General features: G+C 44.1%; 1 protein-coding gene and 1 long non-coding RNA gene across 2 annotated transcripts in view; one reads left to right on the top strand and one right to left on the bottom strand.

The window, feature by feature from the left end:
* Positions 1 to 2,639, bottom strand: part of PTCHD1 (patched domain containing 1) — a 62,352-nt gene extending 59,713 nt beyond the window's left edge. Inside the window, exon 1 of the mRNA XM_002807873.7 lies at positions 2,259 to 2,639. Coding sequence (XP_002807919.3) covers positions 2,259 to 2,609 — 351 coding nt within the window. The 5' untranslated portion in view covers positions 2,610 to 2,639. The remainder of the gene's footprint in view (positions 1 to 2,258) is intronic.
* Positions 2,640 to 3,946: 1,307 nt separating this feature from the next.
* Positions 3,947 to 18,848, top strand: part of LOC144581091 (uncharacterized) — a 281,407-nt gene continuing 266,505 nt past the window's right edge. The window contains exon 1 of the long non-coding RNA XR_013531624.1: positions 3,947 to 4,177. This is a non-coding gene — a long non-coding RNA (uncharacterized LOC144581091). The remainder of the gene's footprint in view (positions 4,178 to 18,848) is intronic.

The following is an 18,848-nucleotide window of genomic DNA, read 5'->3' as shown; positions in this document are numbered from 1 at the left end:
AGTGCTCACTCCCACACTTTACATTACCATGACTACTGAAGGTCCATTTCCCGTCCCCTGGCTCCATACCTACCAAAAATAAGGGCTGGATGCAGAAAGAAAACATTGAATATATCATTTAAAATTGAAGATATTTCCCTTGGTTTCATAAGTCTGGGTTTTTATAAGCTGTATTCACTCATTTAACCAGAGAGTCATCAGCTAGAAAAGAGTTCGTATCACTATTAGGCTTGGTTTGGATTTTATTCAGACACCTAGAAGATGAAAAACCCTCCCACTTCTTAAAACAATCCACTGACTTGACCATTGTCCTTTAAAATTGCCCTTTAGACATGGAGGCAAAGCCAAGCCTCCCTCTCTCCAGTTTCAGCCTTCTCTTATACTGTTTTCTGTCCTGAACTGAACAAAATCAAATAGGGAAGAAATAATCCAGTTGAAAGAGATCTGATGTGCTTGTTGATGTCTCATTAACCTTGAGAGTGAATGTAAATGGTAACTGCCTGTCACAGTTTGGGGGGGGGGGAATAAGCCAATGGAAACATCACCTTGAAAAGAACACAAAAAGAGAAATATCATTTAGTAGATCATCAATCAAAACATGGAGCATTTCCAACTGTCAGGACTGGTTAAATTATAGTTTCCTTATGCCCATGATGAATCTACTACATGCTTTCTTGGGAAAGCTTTTGGATCAGTATTTATCTGTGTGTCACAATATAGTCAATGAAGTATTGAAGAAAAAAAACCAATGATGCTGGAAGTCTAATCATGAGAAAAACAAACATCTCAGGATTAATGTTATTAAGGCTCTATGATGAGTAAATGTGTGATCTGTGAGCCACTGAGTGTGGGAAGATTCTAATTCCACTGAGCCCCTAGTCAGCTTCCCCTCATTACTAATTGCTGATTGATAATATGTCAACAAACAGAGGGAGGGAAATAATAGATGAAAATTGGCTTGTCTCTAGGGATAAACTTAGCTGTAGAGGAAAAGAAGAGGAAAGAGTTCCCCAGGTTTCCTGGCAGACTCCCTTTGGGATAAGTAGACTAGAAATCTAACCGGCTTCTAGTACCAGATCTGTACTAGAGACTCACACAAAACCATCACCTTCCTTCCATCCCTCTGCACCAGAGTCCCAGCTGGGACTGGTTCTTGTCTGCCCTCCCCAAAGGAGAACCTTAAGTAAACAAGCCCCACAATCCCCATCAGGGATTCAGATGGAACATTCTCACCTATTTTTACTTTTCTCTCCTGAGGTCTCTACTTTTCCATCTGTAGTTTTCACTCCTCTGCTTTTATTAGGAACTTCCTGAAAGTTACCACCATTAACCTCACTTTCCACGCCAAATTCCCACCTCAAGCTGATAGCAAAACCGGTTTCTGCGAGTGTCACCCTCTAACCAGCTGCTCCGTTTCCCATGCTCTTCTCGGGGGCCACACAGCCCGACGTCTGTTCTCAGCCCTCTGGCTTTGCCCCTCAACCCCATGCTCAGATGCACCCAAATAAAAGTGGATTGATCGGCTCCCTCTTTTCCCAAAGTTTTGCCATTTCTTGAGGAGCTACTGTGAAAGACGAAGTAACTGCGAATTACAAACATAATTTCGTACCCTAGAAGATAGAGATGGCTACCTCGCTCCGGAGAAGACAGCAGCAGGGCAGCCCCCTGTCCTCACCAGAGACCACATTTCTTTCTGGGCGGGTGGGAGGCACTTTCCTCACCATCTGCCTCACATTCTTTTGCCCTTTCCCAACCTCTCCCACCAACAACCTTTCCCCAAACACTCGGGGGCGGGGGCTGCAGAAAAAGGGAGAAACAAAATTGAGGACAGAGAGGGGCACCTCGGAATCCCCTCCGAGCATAGTATTTTGTTCTCAAGTAGTAGGACTTTACAGAATGTCTTCTCTCCAGCTACTTCCTGGCCCAGTTACCCCAAAGCCTCCCTGCCCCCAAGCCCACTGCGACCAAAACAAGCGCACCGATCACAGCACCGTGGCCGTCGCCGCCCCAACTGTTGCAGCAGCTGCGGGGTGGCGGCAGAGGAGACGCGGGCAGGGCTGGACCTGGACCCCGACGCTCCCTGCCCAGGAGGCTGGGAGGCTCCAGGCGGCCGCCCTGGGGCGCGCGGTGCAGGAGAGCCCCTGCGGCAGCCGCCTGGGCTAGGAGAGGTGGCGCTCTCAGCCGGGACCCCAGCGTAGAGCCAGCCCGACCGCCGCCGCGGCGCTGGCGGAGTCTGCCCGCACCCGCCCCCCTCTCACCTTTAAGATCAGGTCGGTGTGGTGCTGGTCCAGCATGTTGGCTTTTTGGAAGGAGGTGACGATGACCCGGCCGTAGCGCCCAGGGGTCTGCAGGTCCGAGTAGAGACGGTGCTTGGAGCGGTTGACCGGGAAGAGGCTGTTGACGAGGTTGCGCTCGATCTTGGCCAGGCTGTGCTGGGGCGCCAGCAGGTGCTCCACGCTCTCCTCGACCTGGTAGCGGCTGAAGCTGGCGCCGAGCAGGATGGAGATGAGCACCGGCGCCGAGGCGAAGAAGACAGGGTGACTGGCAATGAAGTGGCCAAGCCGGGAGAAACACGTCCTCAAGCCCCTGTGCAGAACCTGCCGCAGCATCCTAGAGCAGAGCGGGCGCGGGAGGAGGGCGAGGCGCACGCTCGGCGCGGGTTCGGGCGGCGGCGGCGGCGGCGGCGGCGGCGCCCGCGGCGGCGGCGACGGCGGCAACGGCGAAGGCGAGACCCTGAGCTCTCCCGGAGCCGCGGCACCACCATCGGGGAGTCCCGCGCCGCGCCTCGGGAGGGTCCCCTCGGGCTGGAGACACGCCCTCCTGCCCGCGGCCGCGCCCTCCCGAAGAGCCCCCCAGCTTGGCGGCCTCTGCGCCGCCCCCACTCCGCCCTATCGCGTGTGCCCTCCCCACCCCCCACCGCCTCCCCGCCCGGGGGGCGCCACGTCGCCCGGCCGCGTCCCCTCTCAGCGCGGGCAGGGCCCGTGGCAGCCCCCGCGGGGCATCGTGACCCCACTCACCGACCCCCAAGGCCAACGATGGGGTGGCGCGGGGAGCGGCGACGGCGCTAGCGCCAGGAGACTCTGCGCGCCAGCCCAGGAACACGAGGACGGAGAATTCCAGGCTACACCCAGTCCCCTCCCCTCTGTGCGCTCCCCTCCCCCGGCCCGGCCGGCGGAGCTCGCTCTCCCCTTCTCTGCCCTCCTCCGGGAAGACCCAGAGATAAATAAAGAAATGGCCCTGATTTTCCAAACAAAAAGTAAAGAGTTCTCCGGAGTGGGGGAGGGGATGGGTGTCGGGCGGACCCGCTCAGAGCCGAGTCTCCCTAGAGGCGAAAAGGAGCAGGCTGAAGATTGCGTGCGTCCCGGCTCTCGCTAGGCTCAGGTGGTGGCGCGCACTGGCTGTTGCCGAGAGGGGGTGGGGAGCGAAGACGCTCGAAGGTGGAAATCACGCCTCCTCCCAAATAAGAGCCCTTTAAAATATCCCCAACACTGTAGCTTCGGCGGGACCAAGGGGTCCGGCTGTGTGTCTGGAGCACGTCCACTCAAAAGGTATCCTTGGAGAATCTTTCTGGCCTTCATTTAGGGTTGCTCCAGAGTGGATTGGGGCTGGCCAGCTCTGTTGCACACCCCCCAACCTCCCCACCCAGTCCTTTAGTAATAAAAGTGCTGATACTGCCGGTCAGTCGATAGAACTGTCTGTCGCCAGGGCTCCCGGGCTCCCGGGCGGCTCTTCGCCCTACCTTCTCCTCCTCCTCCTCTCTTTGTCGTCACCAGCAGGTCTGGGGGACCTGGTGCGGCGTGGCTGGCGCGGGCTCCCCTGCGGGCATAGAGTGTTTGAGAAAGGCTGGCCAGGGAGTCAGTAGCGTTAACCTCCTTCTCTGCCTCACTCCGCCCTCTCCTCCCCCACCCGCGAAGGTGTAAGAGTGGAGGGAACCTTATCTCAGACCAGGAGAGATACAGGTCTTGGAGTGTGTTGAGCCGCAGGGGGCGCGGGGGAGCCCGTGGGGCGCCGATGGCTTGGCAAAGTTGGGTGTGTGCGTGTGCGCGCCAGCCGTGAGCTAGCAGGCAGTCACCGTGGTTCCCCTCGCACTCCCCCTCCGGAGAATTCCCCGAGAAGGCGGGCGCCGGCTTCGGCCCGGGGAAAGACCTGCGGCGGCGGCAGGAACGGCCACGCACAGGTACAATTTAGCGCGTTTCATTTCGCGCTCCAAGCTCCTGGGTCTGTCCACAGCAACGCAGACCGAGCGGGATCTCGGAGTCTGGGTCACTGAGGGGCTCCCTCAGGCCAGGGGGGTGGGGTCCAGGGCACAGCGAGGGGTCCTCAGGCTCCGTGCTTGGAGCGCTTAGCCTCCAGCTCAGCCTCCCAGTGCTAGGGGTCGAATGGGAGGCGGTGGCCGGCACTGAGGAGCTAGACATGCATATTAATCAAAGCTGAAGGCAGATGGAATAGGGACGGAGGAGGAAGGGGAGTGGTGGGGAAAGAAAGAGGAGAATGGGTAGGAGAAGGTGCCTCCGGGAGGCATTTCCCTAATGTTCCCATTCCAGACTCCCCTACACCTAGCCCTTCACTTCTCAAACTGAACTTGGGAACTTGCACGTTGGAAACAGGAAGTCGCGTTTTGGGAAATCCTCCTTATTTGATGATCTCCTTCCTTCCCCCATACAAGACCCTCCTTCCTACCTTTCCTCAGCAACACCTGCACCTGCTGCACTGCCCGCCCAGGGGGCACACCTGCCCTGCCCTGCTTGTGTTCCCCAGATCCTTCCACCCATTTCTCATCCACTTTCTGTGCTCTTCCTCCTTATTCCCCACACTGCTCTGTTGCCAAAGGCTCCCCAGGACGCCTAAGTCCAGCAGCTTCCAGCGGGCTCCCCACCCCCAGTATTGCCATCCCTGGGAGGGACACATAAGAAGGGGCTAGAAATTCCCCATGCCACACTGCACTTGTGCCATTCCTCCAGCATCTTAATTTCTGCTTGCGGACATGCCGCTGTTCTGCAGCGCTTTGCTGATTCACGATGATCGCGGAGGGAAAAACCTCATTGACTTGTGCCCCTGCAAGCGGCCGGGAGAGCGTGAGTGGCTGCGAGGGCATACGCTTTGGGAAACCACCCACCATTGCGTAGCTGAGGTGCTAAACGACAGGGTGGATGCCCCGCGTGGCTCTCAGCCCGGGCAGACGGAAAGATGGAAGGGCGGGGAGGAGGGGTGGCGGTGGGAAATACTGCGAACCCAGCTCTTTGCAACGGAGCCAGCAGCAGCTAGTGGGTGGGCACTTCTCAGGAGGCCTAAAATCGGTCTCTGCACAGGGAATGAACAGAGCTGTTTTAGGTGCCCTGATGCGAGCACAGGGACAAAAGTAACAGAAGGTAAACCAGCTGACAGGTCTCCTTGGACGTCTTTAACATTTTGACGAAGCTCTTTTCATTCTGAAGTCTTTGACCCTCCAAATGGCTCCTTCCCAACCTCGATTTGCCCTCGTCCCTAGAATTTCCGGCCTTTTAATGTCAGCCCTCACAAGGGCTGAAGAACGGAGTGCCCTCCCTCAGTGCCTGGACTGCATCTTAGAGCAGGAGAAACTGCATTGCTCAGCTGGCTAGGGTGAGAGTGTTGTCCTCCCACACAGAAAAGGCCTTTCCTTTGGGGCCAAGGCATTTGTTTCTAGTCCTCCCTACTCTATTCATAACTGTCCTTACGTATCTTTAGGGGCGCTCCCACCCTGTATGTTTCAATTTGGAGACAGAACCAAGTGAGTGTGGACCTTGGGCCACCTTTTACTGCAGGCAATCCAGTTAGTGTTGTCTAAATTGAATTGGAGCAGCAGAGAGAGTGAGTGAGGAGAGAGAGAAAGAGAGAGAGAGAGACCACATGGAAGAGTGCAGGAAGGGTGTTGCCCCCTCCCGATTTTTATTCCCTTTTTGTAGAAGTTCTGGGAGCATTGCCTCCACCAAAGACTTAGGTTTGCATTTGGGCCAATGACTTTGTGATCAGAACTTTCACCGGAACATTGATAAGTTATTACTTTTCAGTTTAAAATGAATACATATTAATTTTAGACAATTTGGAAAGTAAGAAAAAGAAGGAAACCAAAACACTTGTATTGGTGTCCTCCCACTACCTTTCAACCGTTGTTGATAATTTATTGTACACATAGGCAATATAATACAGAAGTTGAGTCTTTTGGTTCTGGAGCCACTGAGTTGAATCCTTGCTCCACTATTTACTAGCTAAAATACAATGGGTATCTTTACTTCTTTATGGCACAGTTTTTCTCTTCTGGAAAATGGGAATAACAATACCAACCCCATAGAACTGCTGTGAGGATTAAATAGATTAGAAGATGTGAAGCACTTAAAACAGTGCCTACAGCCTGAAATATCGCTGACATATAATAAATGATATTTGTCATAATTCTATTCTACACACATGTGTGAAAAGAAAATCAGTCCCTGGCATTCAGGAGCTAGCCTGGCACTCACAACTAAGTTTGGTGTTCTCTCACTGAACGTAAACCATTTCCTGAAACACTAATGTCAGGTAGGAGTATTCTGTAACTGTGATGGACTAAGACAAAATTAGGACCATTTCATAATCATATCTGGAAACAGATAAAGCATGAACCTTGTCCAAACCACAAAAAATGGCTAAGCATGTCATCCTGGCTAATATGAGTGACAGTTATGGTTTTTTGGGTATTTTTATTTTTTGAGATGGAGTCTCTGTCACCCAGGCTGGAGTGCTGTGTCGTGATCTTGGCTCACTGCACCCTCCACCTCCTGGGTTCAAGCCATTCTTCTGCCTCAGCCCTACTCCTGAGTAGCTGGGATTACAGGTGCCCGCCACCACACCCAGCTAATTTTGTATTTTAGTAGAGATGGGACCAGTTGTGGCCTTTTAAAAACAAATTACAACCGGACATGGTGGCTCACGTCTGTAATCCCAGCACTTTGGGAGGCTGAGGTGGGCGGGTTATGAGGTCAGGAGTTTCAGACCAGCCTGGCCAGCATAGTGAAACTCTGTCTCTACTAAAAATACAAAAATTAGCTGCGTGTGATGGTAGGTACCTGTAATCCCAGCTTCTTGAAAGGCTGAGGCAGGAGAATCACTTGAAACTGGAAGGCGGAAGTTGCAGTGAGCCGAAATCATTCCACTGCACTCAAACCTGGACAACAAGAGTGAAACTCTGTCTCTAAATAAATAAATAAATAAGAAAATATTACAGCTTTAGCGTCATTCTAATCTTTTCTCCCTCTAGAAAAAAGATTAAGACACTCAGACGTAAAACTACCTCTGCTTCCTAGTGGTACCCGATCCTGTGCAAGCCCCACTGACTTCAACCTTCCCCCAAATTACTTAACACAAGCCCGAATCCTAGGTGCCCTTTCTAATGCCTTCTTCTTAAGACACCTCTTAGTTCTCCATGGTGTGTGTTCCTTGCTGAAACAAGAAGGAAACCCAGTTTGGTCAATGATTTAGTGTGGTCTTGGTGGTCCTTGGCAAGAGGGCACTGACAATGTATATATGATGTGTATTTACTTTCTTTTCTATAATTTAGGATCATAGTAAACATTCTGATTGATAACCATTTTTTCCATTAAACATATTCCATGAACATTTTCTCATTTCAATTATTATTGCTATAAAAGATTTTATGGCTGCATAGAATTCCACCATACATCTGGACCTTAATGTACATTATTCCATGTTGTTGGCCACTTAGTTTTTAAAAATTTTGCTACTATAAATAACACTGAGATGAACATCCTGTACATAAACCTTTGGCTGTATCTCTATTTTCTTAGGATCAAATATCTGCCACTATATGTTAAGTAGACAGCTCCCAACAAATGTCTTTCTAATAATTTTTAAATTGGAAGGGACAAGGGCATTACTTCACAGGGATTAAATTCTTTGATGAAACACCAAATTAGTCCTATTTTACAGGGATTTCTATCATGTGGTACATTTGGAATCAGTTTTTTGGCTCAGTCTTGCTCAGATATGCCAGAGAGATTGATCATAATATGGAGTAGGGATTCAAAAGAAAAGATTCTTTGATTTGATAAGGTTACAAACAAAGGCCTGCCCTTGTCTAGCAAATGTTTCAAGCATTAGCTTTTAATCACATCAGCATTTTCTGCCTGAGAAACAAGAAAATGTTTTTATGCATATATCTTAAATCTAAATAGTTCTATGTCTACCATGAAATCACTATGCATAGCAGATGATATAATACAAAGGATATTTGGGAGGCTGCAATTGAGGGTAGCAGTTACTGTAATGTGTTTATTATTTTATACCATCCCAATCTCAATAGTTCTGACATATTGCCAAGTGTTGGGTGTTTCTGCTAACCTAAAAGACCTACATAAGATTTCTTGGAGAATGGAAGCACATGCAGATAAGGTCAAAGTAGGACAAGAATTATCCTTTCAAATTGGGGAAGCTCTTTGGCAAACATCAGAGCTCCCTTGAGTGGGGATGTCTCCATGAAGTATCTACTGGGTCTCAGCCATGTTTTGACCAAGAAGCTGTTTTATGCATAGCAACGCTGTACTCCCTGAAATGATATCCAAAGAGATTTCTAAAGATAGTTTAAACTTGAAATCAAAAAGAGAAAACGTGTGGCAAGCCTTAATTGTTTACTTAAAGAGACACACTGCTGTGTGTAGATGATTCCCTGCTCAAAAGTGGGCTCATTGTTATGTCTGGGTCTTTCTGGATGTTCTGCCAACTCAGCAGGCTTTCAATATCATCATGGGTCTTTTGGAAGGATGATTTGTGAAGATGTAAGGCAAAAAAATCATGCAAAATTATTTTTCTGAGTAGACACAGGACTCAGGGCCAACTGAGAGATATTTCATGTTCCGATTCAGGGGAAAACGCTTTGGCACACACTCTCTGGATGTCTGTGCTCACATTACCACTGGTGAGTTAAAGTGCTTAGTTCTAAACCTTTGCTTGGCTTTTTTCTCCTAACAAAAAGCATGGCCATACCTTCTCTCTACCTTTCAAAATCCTTCCTTCCTTCAAGGTTGTCTCAAAATCCCAGCTCACACATCCAATAAACCTTCTATGACTGCCACAACCAACATTGGTTAATTTAACTCTATTAACTCTGAGCAATTTTATTTGAATTATTTCAGTGAGCAAGTTTCTACTGTGCTTCGTAACCAGGAGAAATTGAGCAAAGGATTCCTTGCTCTCAAGGAATTTGTAGTTTAATATGGTTGAATAAAAATACAGAGGATTAAAATATGAACTTGTATAAGGTAAATTTCAGAGAAGTACCGTCCTATCAGTGTGTGGGATTCACAGAAATCATAAATGGTATCTGGCCAGTCCCTGGTCTTAGAATACATTTAGCCCTAGAATTAGCATCTTGCTTGCTGTTTTCAGCTTCTTTATTGTCTGATGTTTCATATATATTATGTATGTTATATATTCTTCCTGTTCTTTTAACAAGATTTTAATTTCCTACAGGCCAAGAACCTTACCTTGAACTTTTGATTTCACCTTCAGACCTTCAATGCTAGGATTGAGCACAGAGCAGACTTGAGTGAATGCCTGTTGGTGGCTTATTAGAGTAAAATATATAAATCACTCAAGGAAGATAAGGATGCTACCACATTCAGACAAATGGTTTTTAAAATCATTTTGTTAGAACCAATGATCAGTTATTTTTTTAAAAAGTAGTTAACAATTCTGATTTCACATATTCAAAATATTTGTTATTCCACATGAGAAATTTGAGCTGTAAATAAGATGGATGGAAAGTGCTTACTTAAGAGAAACTCTTTAAATTGGATGTGCATATTTTAATACACAAAGAAATGTTGCTAACTATAAATGAGTATCATTTTGCTAAACTGGGCTCAATGGGATACTGCTTCAGACACATTTTACAAGGAACACTTAGAGGCCCTTGGGACATTGAAAGCAGCAAAGTCTATATGCATTTAAAAACTAATCTATAACTCAAGTGTATGGGCAGGTAATTGTGTTTCAGCACACATCAACCTTATGATAGCCTTTTGATCACTGGGCTGGGCTGGTGTCTCCTTTCTCTTTCTTCCCTTGGGGTGGTCCTAAAGTTTTAACTTGGTCAAAGAAGATGATCACTGTATTCTGGAGATGCCTGAGTAATGTCACTTTCTTAATAGCAAACAAGGTGCAATTCAGGATTTTCATTAAGTCCCACTAGTTTCCCTTCTACTCTATCTAAATGAGGACAGTTTAGGTACATTTTTCACTTTCAGCACCAGGGACAGATCTGATACAACCTAGCTACCCGCTACCCTTTTCAGCTTCTATCACTTTTAAGTTGGTTTTAGAAAAATTTTAGAGCTAAAAAAGTTCTGTAAACTAATGTAATTCAGGGGTTGATCATCTTTTTCTAAACCAGGCCAATTAAGATGAAAATAAATTTAAGTCGATGGGCCACCAATACAATATGATCATATTTCAAATTGCGTCCAATACTTTTATACCCTTGTGATGTTTATATGAGGAGTGAGACATTTAAAGGGAACTGTTAGAAAGGACTCTAAAATATAATCTCTTGCATTTAAGGAGTAATTGTGCTGAAAATTTACAGGAATAATAGAAAATGGGAAAAGAATATTTTTATGCATTTCATGTGCCAAAGTTAGCCCTAGGCACTTTCAAATATCTAGTCTATATGACTTGCAGAATCACTCTGTGTGCTCTTAAGCCCATTGTCAAACCCATTTTAAAGAGACAAAGTTGAGGATTAAGGAGATTCAATATCTCGTGCAGGGTTACATCATAATGGAAGCATAAATAGAGCCCAGGTCTATCTGATATCAAAATCTACATTTTTACATTTGCTCATTCTGCTGTTAAGCAAAATATTACTTAATTCCATTTCTAAAATGCCTTGACTAGATTTTAAAACATTCTAGTCAGATAACATAATATGCCATGAATATTACAAACAATTTAATGTTATTTCTGTATTTGCTGTTCATTTAAAAGTGCTGTAAAATGGCAATATTGTGGCCTATCCATTAATCAGGTTTTCAGTGTTTGGATTCATTTCTAATGTTGGTATTCTTTAGAGAAGTTCTGTGGACCAACAAAAATATTGTATGGAACCAAAAGTGTTTGCTATTCTAATCCAACCCACCCTTTTTGCAGATGGCAAAACTTAAGCAGTCCTTCTCTGGGTTCTACCAAGAAAAATCCCTCAAAATGTTAAAATGGAAAACTGTCAAGTGGTTCCAAAATACATAACAGAAAAAGTAACTGAATAGACTCTGACCTTATGCATGTTAAAATTTTTCCATTTTTTAGTGATTCACCAGTAGTCATGATATTGCTAAGGGAAAGCTTCTTTAATTCTCTTCTTTTGCTGTGTAAAGTGAACAGAGAGACCATTCTAATCACCAGATCTGTTGTCTTATGTTTGAACATAGGGGACATAAGAAAGCAGGGGGTTTCCCGATACAACTCTTAGCTTCGGGGCAGTCTTTCTTTGATGTTTATATATTTAATCCTTTTAAAACTCGTACTCTAGAGCATAACCTAAGAACAAAGCACTTTATCCCTTCTGTTATTAGAACTGTGTACTTCTTGCTTTGACTTTTTAAAAATAACAGAGCTACAAGGCATTCTGTTCCCCATGGCTGATCACTTCCTTCTCATAAGTGGCATTATGTTGGTGAATTAATTAATAGTAAAATCTGATTTGCATATTCACAAATATTAGAATTGTAGAAAAGTTCAATCAGGAGACAGCTCCAAGTAGAGGCTAAGTGAGGGAAGACAAAAAAAAATCAAAGCTTCCTTTTTTAGACAAAGCACAGAACTTGGCATTTCTATGGCTGCCCTGCTTCCACCTTCAGGCATCTTCTGAATATTGTAAAGGGGATTATTCTGGACATGGAAAGCTCTATTCTGCCATGGGTTGAAAGGTTTAGCCTCAGGTGAATGCCATTACCTCCTGCAGCGTGCTAAGCAACGGGAACTAAAGTAGTTTGGGTACTGGCCTAGCCATCGACAGATGAGGTCCTTCATCTAACTCTGTTACATCACTGTAGTTAAGATTTCTGTCCATCGGGGCAATGGATGCAGCAAACCACCACCATGGCACGTGTATACCTATGTAACAAACCTGCATGATCTGCACATGTACCACAGAACTTAAAGTATAATAAAAAAGATTTATGTCTGTAAAATGAGAATAATAAAGATGATGATAATGCTTTCTCCCTCCTAAGCAGCGTTTCAGATGTAAAGGTTGATGACACATGTAAAATGCTTTAAAACAAACGCATACATTATTTGGTGTTCTAGATCCAGGGCACTTTGCTAAATGTGGAACATGAAGAGATGTAAAGACCTTGCCTTCAAGGTGCCAGAGTACAGTAGAGTGAGGCCAGCAAGTAAAACAAGAATGTTGTGTAGTATGGCGAGGACTTTGGTGTGCTATGCAATCAGTGAGAAGGTTCCTCTAACCTAGCCTGAAAAGCAGAGGTGGGAGGCGGTTGGAAAAGTTTTAAAGAGGGTATGCACAGATGCCATCTGGTGCTCCATCCTTATCCCCTCCACTCACCCCCAGAAGTTCATTCTAGGTAGTTTCCATATACACTGAAGTCTTCCTGCCCCTCTCTGTCTGAGATATTTTCTGGCCATGGGACACACTGGAAATGCCGGAGAGCTAACACCTCTAGAAGTGACCGTCAATGAAATGAGGGATAAGATAAATGGATAAATACCCAGGCTTCTTTGCCTCGCAGTGGAACAACTCAAAGATGTGTTTCTCACAGGCTCTCAAAGAATTTCAACAGAGCGGATCTCTCATGGTCCACAGCAATAACACACTCATGCTCATTAACACACCCTTTATAAACTTTTCTCTCTTCTCTGTCTCCCTTCTCCATTCCCTCACTCTGCTTTCTGGGAATCTTCTCTGATACAACCCATTTGCTTCCACATATTTATTGTAGGATCTGTCTTTGGTGGAACCTAACCAAACACAGGAGATGACATCCAAATGGAATCTCAAAGGTTAGCAGTTAGTCAAGCCTAATAAATGTAATGGTATGTTAACTGTATTTCAGAAAAGCTGTTAAGTAAAAGAATTAGCTAACACACCTATGGAGAGAAAGAATATTCTAGGCAGAGGGAATAACATTTCAAATTATAAGGATGGGATAAAGAGCTCAGCTTGTTTTGAGAACTAGGAATAGCTCAGGATAGATAGGCAATAGTTTGGAAAAGTATACCGGAACTAGGTTAGAGGAACTTATATGCTGAAATAAAGAGCTGATTATTTATTCTGGAGATGACAGGGAGCTGTTTCAGGGCTTTAAAGAGAGTTTATAGTTGGGTTTATGTTTGTTTATGTTTTACAAATCTGGTGGCCACACAGGAGGTGGATAAGGGAAAACAAGACTAGTGGCAAAGATACCAATTAGGAGATCATGATAATAATTATGGCAAGAAAGGATCAGGGCCTGAAGCAAGGTAGAGACCAGTGGGATGGAGAGAAAGGGAAGAGCTGATATGTTTTTAGGGAGATAGCATTGGCAGGACTTGGACGATTGAAGAATGGAGCTAAGATACTGCATTGTGGCTTCTGATCACACAACATGATTCCAAATAGCCATGCCAAATCATATCCAACCCCAGAAGTATTGGTTTACTTTTTATTTTTACCAAATTCCACTGAAGAACAGAGTTTCTTATCAGAGTGAGGAAGTAAAAAAGGTAGACTGTGTTAAGCTCTAGACTATGACAAATGGGGGTGGTTATGATATTTTGGGAATGAGAGCTGGACAACAGAGACCAGTAGCCTGGAAAGTGGCCTGGAAGAGTCCACAAGGTAGAGGCTGCAATCCATTCGGTTCCATCCACAATGTAGAGATTCGTGTGGATTAATAAATGTCCTTGCTTCTCAAAGAATTGAGTTAGATGTGAGGGCCAGTTGCTTAAGTGAGACGACTTCATTTGAAGAAGGTAAGGAGATAAATCTGGAGGAAGGAGGAGAAGGAGGAGGAGGAGGAAATGATTGGCTTTTGTGGGTGAGAGTCTCTGGAGACCTCCTGTCTTTGGTTCATCTCAATTCTTTATATCTTTATAATGCAGAACTGGTGATTGGGAATTTTCCTTCTGATGACCTGCTAGAATCCATCCCTGAAAGTGACCAGAGACCATGCACTCTATATGTACAAGGCCCCTATTATTACCTGATGGCAGCTTATACTTCTGTTAGGAAACACACACACACACACGCACACACACACACACACACACACTTGCTTGCTTTAATTTACACAGTTGCCAATCACATTGAAGAAAATAGGACCAACATTTTATAGTAGTAGACGCTCATTCTTTCATTGACAGCTGTATCAGGGCACTATAAATATGAAACCATCGTAATGAAGTATTTTTAGTCCTATTATAAACAATGCTGGTATGAACATTCGTGTACAAGTTTTTATGTGGACATAAGTCCACATTTCTTTTGGGTATATACCTAGGAGTGGAATTGCTGGGTTATTTCATAACTTCATGCTTAACATCTTAAGGAACTGCCGAACTGTTTTCAGAAGTGCCCGAATCATTCATTATACATTCCCACCAGCTATGTCTATGTTTTTATATCATTATATATACTGTTTTTCTCTACTGATTACTAGATGTTAGTTTCACAAATTTTGAAATCTCATTCTTCACATATCTTTAAGTTCTCCTTCTTGTAAAAAAACATTTAAAAATGTCTCAAAGTGTTACTTGAAAATCCCCAGATTATCCTAATAGGAGTCAGTGAGATTGTCTAGAAAATGTATTGAATTAGACCAGTGCATTACTTAGATAAGTGTGAGAAGCTGTTTGTTTAGGGATCCTGAATTTCAGATTGTGATGTTCACATCTTGTGGTGTGGCACCCCACATCTGTAGAATATCTGATTAAAGAGTTAAGGTAGATCATAGGGACCACTCATTTTATAGTCAGAAGGGGAAAGAAAGGAGGTGGAGGCAAAAAGGAAGTGGAAGACTCATAGAGTTGTGAGAAGACCACAAAGACATAACATGACAACTGTTACGGCTTTGATGTAGGCAGAAGGCCAGTGTCTGAGTTACAATGATGGGTCTGGTTTGGACCTTCTTAGAAGCTTGTCCAATTCAAGTCATCCTCTTTCTCCAGTTCAAACTACTCTCCCCAGTTTACTCCTTTTGGTTTCACCCTACATCTATCCATCCTGTCTCCATCACTGTGGGCAGTGAGTGGTGAGAAAAAGTAGGGAGTGAGTAAAAGAGGAAAATGAGAACGTGTTCATGACCGCTCCCCTACTTCTTCGCTCCCTATTTATTATCAGTCTGGTAGGCATACTGTTTAGTTTGCCTCATCTGGAGTGATAACACTTTAGTCTCTAAAAAGCAGTTAGTATCACCTTAGCCACAGAAATGAACTCCCCTATGGTACAATAAAGATGAAATAAGGTAGTGACAAGATCCCATAGGAAGGACTATTAACTAATATCATTAAGTGATACTTCCTAAGTAAAACATCCCCTCCACTGTAATATTTCATTATTAATAGTCCTAGGGAGTTTAAAGAAAAGAAAAACCTTTTTATTTCTCTGGCTTGGTCTCCTGGTATTCATAAAGGAATCTATGATATGCTTTATGATGGCAAAAACCACTGGTCAATCCAGTCAGTCTTTTAATAGAACAGCAATCAGCCACACTATGTGGTATTATGTAGATAAACAGCGAATTGTTTGAATGAAATATTCACGTGAAAATTGGTTATTTTGACATCATATGGGTACAGTCCAAGTAAATATTTCAATAGTAATTTTAAAAATCATGAATTGGAACCATATTTGTTGATTATCTCATATATACAGGAATATTTCCCATTTAACAGATGGCTTTGTATCAATCTCATCTTTCCCAACCATGGAACAGAAGTATATACATAAGAAGGGGCTATAAGCAAAAAGCAACTTTTGCTAAAATAAATTTAATTATGCATAGTTGAGCTTTCTAACATGACGTTATGAGAAGGTAACTTAAGACAACTCTGGAAACCAGGGCAGTGTCTTCAGTGGTAGTAAGATCATCTGTGGAAATACAAACCTTGTAAATCCTGATTGTTAATCTGGTGTATTAGTTTCATAGGACTGCCATGACAAGTTACCAAAAACTAGGTGGCTTAAAAAAAAAAGAAATCTACCATCTCACAGTACTGGAGGCTGGAACTCTAAGATCAAGGTCTGGGTGGGGTTGGTGTTTTCTGAGGACTGAGAGAAAGAATCTGTTCCCTGACACTTGCCTGGCTTCTTGTGGTTTGTTGGTAAGCTTTGGCTTTCCTTGGCTTGTAGATTCATTACCCTGATCTCTGCCTTCACATTCACATGAGGTGTTCCCTGTGTGCCTGTCTATGTCCAAATTTACCTTTTTTATGAGGACACCAGTCATATTGAATTAGGGGCCCATCTACTCCAGCATGACCTCATCTTAACTAATTACATCTACAATGAACCAAATGAGGTCATATTTCCAAATAAGGTCATATTCTGAGGTACTGGAGGTTAGGAGTTCAATACATAATTTTTTTGGGGGTATATAAATTTATAAATGTAAGTTTTTAATGTAATTCTACCTGTAACACCTGGTAAGAGATCAATAACACCTTCACAGAGGCCCAGCAGTCTCTGATCTCTAGCAAAAGTCATTTGATTGGATCTTTTGGGGTGGAGAAAGAGTAATCCAGTTTTTCATAAATTTGCTGTCAACTGTATGCCAGGAACATATAACTCTATGTTTTTACTTAATGCCCTCTGATTCCTCTTCTCCACATTTCAGAGGACTGGGACTAAAAGTTGCTTTAATATTTGGGGTCAAAGAGAAACTCAAACTTGGGCAAAACTCTCAAGGGTTTTAGGGTGCTTTAGGTCTCTTTTCAGCTTGAAGATCATAATGTGATAATATTCATACTTTGGGTGTTCATGTATTTTCCAGTCCAACTTGAAGTTTTGTGTCAGAAGACCCACAGGCATTTTCTTTTACTTTGTATAAAACTGCTCTCTCCCCTAGGAGGTATTTTCCCCACCTTGCAAGATTTTCATTTTCTTAACCTAACAGATGCCTTCTCAGAATCTTCCCTTCTCCTTTTTTTGAAAATGTGTGCCCTAGTTTCCCAGCTTAACTGCCACGTCCTTTTGCCCAGCTAGCACTGTGGCCGTCTCCATCCCATCCGTACCCTAACGTGACTTTGTATTTGGATTTGGGAGAATCACTTGGCTACTGTTTCCCACTTGGAAAAAAGGAGACCAAAGTCATCCTTTTAAATATCCTAAACACCAAGGTTAAAACCATCATGTCTCAGTGATCAGACCTTGCTGTAAATGATGGATTGCACTTTGCGAGGCTCTCTCTTTCTTGAGAAAATCACCAACAGTATCCTCGTAGACTGGAGCCTTTTTGGGAGTAATGTCACAGGATATGTGTATCAGTATTAAACTATTCTTGGAAGGCATCTTACTCTTACCTGTGACAACACCTACCCCCATCTTGCTCTCCTTCATTTAATAGCTTCTTGAGAAGCGACTGCTTTTACTTACTGCTGATTTTTGTTGCAAAGATTTTACTAAGAAAGTAACAGAGGCTATGTCTGTATAATGCAGGACCAATTGGAGGGTCAAGTAAAACCACCAGGGAATTTGGTGGGAAAAAATTGTCAGGCTAAGCTTCCATTTGACACTCTTGACTAAGTGTTGTATGTGTTTATACATGCATATTTAATGATTAGATGTTTTTATATGGTATATCCAAACAAAATTATGTTCCTTAGGTATTGAGTGAAAGTTATTGAAGTAAAACATGGTTTTCTCTATATAAATCACTGACTAAATATTTATTATAAGCCCACTGTGTGCATCACTTAGGGGATGCAAGGAGGCATGAGTCTAGATTTCTGTTCTCAAGGAGCTTGATATCTTGGTGGGGAGGTTAATATTCTTCATTCATTTAAAATATATAATATATATATATATATATATATATATATATATATATATATATATATATAGTGATGGAGTCTTGCTCTATGACCCAGGCTGGAGAGCAGTGGCACAATCTCAGCTCACTGAAACCTCTGCCTCCTGGGTTCAAGCGATTCTCCTGCCTTAGCCTCCCAAGTAGCTGGGACTACAGGCACATGTCATCATGCCTGGCTAATTTTTTGTATTTTTAGTATAGACGGGGTTTCACTGTGTTAGCCAGAATGGTCTCGATCTCCTGACCTCATGATCTGCCCACCTTGGCCTCCCATAGTCCTGGGATTATAGGTGTGAGCCACTGCACCTGGCCCACAGATATATTTTTAAAGCAACTCATATGTTCCAGGCCCAACTTAAGGATTGATATGTGTGGTAAGTAAGCCATCATCCATTCTTATCTCAAGAAGGTCATAGTTTGCTGGAGGATGTAGAGAAGTTGACAGAAGGTGGCAAAAGTTTGGTAAAGACTTTACTAGAGGGAAGCACAGGGCATTATAAGAGTTGGTATTAGGGGTACCTGACTCAGACTGAGCGGGAACATGGAGGCTTCCTGGAGGTGGAAGATAACTAAGACCAATGTATACCAGTGCCATGAGTGTTCAGCCCTAACAGAGGGGTGCAGGCATAAGTTATATTCAAAGAGCGGGGAGGTCACTTTATGTCAGGGTGATGAAGGGGGACTTCATGGAGGACGGGGACTTGAGATAAACTGTGAAAGTTGATGTTAGAAATTTCACAGACCTTGCTGCTTTGTGCTTGTGCATTGTGGATACTCTTTGTAGGGAGTTCTCGTGATGAGACAAGCTTG

The sequence above is a fragment of the Callithrix jacchus genome, chromosome X (assembly GCF_049354715.1).
Source record: "Callithrix jacchus isolate 240 chromosome X, calJac240_pri, whole genome shotgun sequence".
Taxonomy (NCBI): domain Eukaryota; kingdom Metazoa; phylum Chordata; class Mammalia; order Primates; family Cebidae; genus Callithrix; species Callithrix jacchus.
This window is presented reverse-complemented; position numbering and strand designations above follow the sequence as displayed.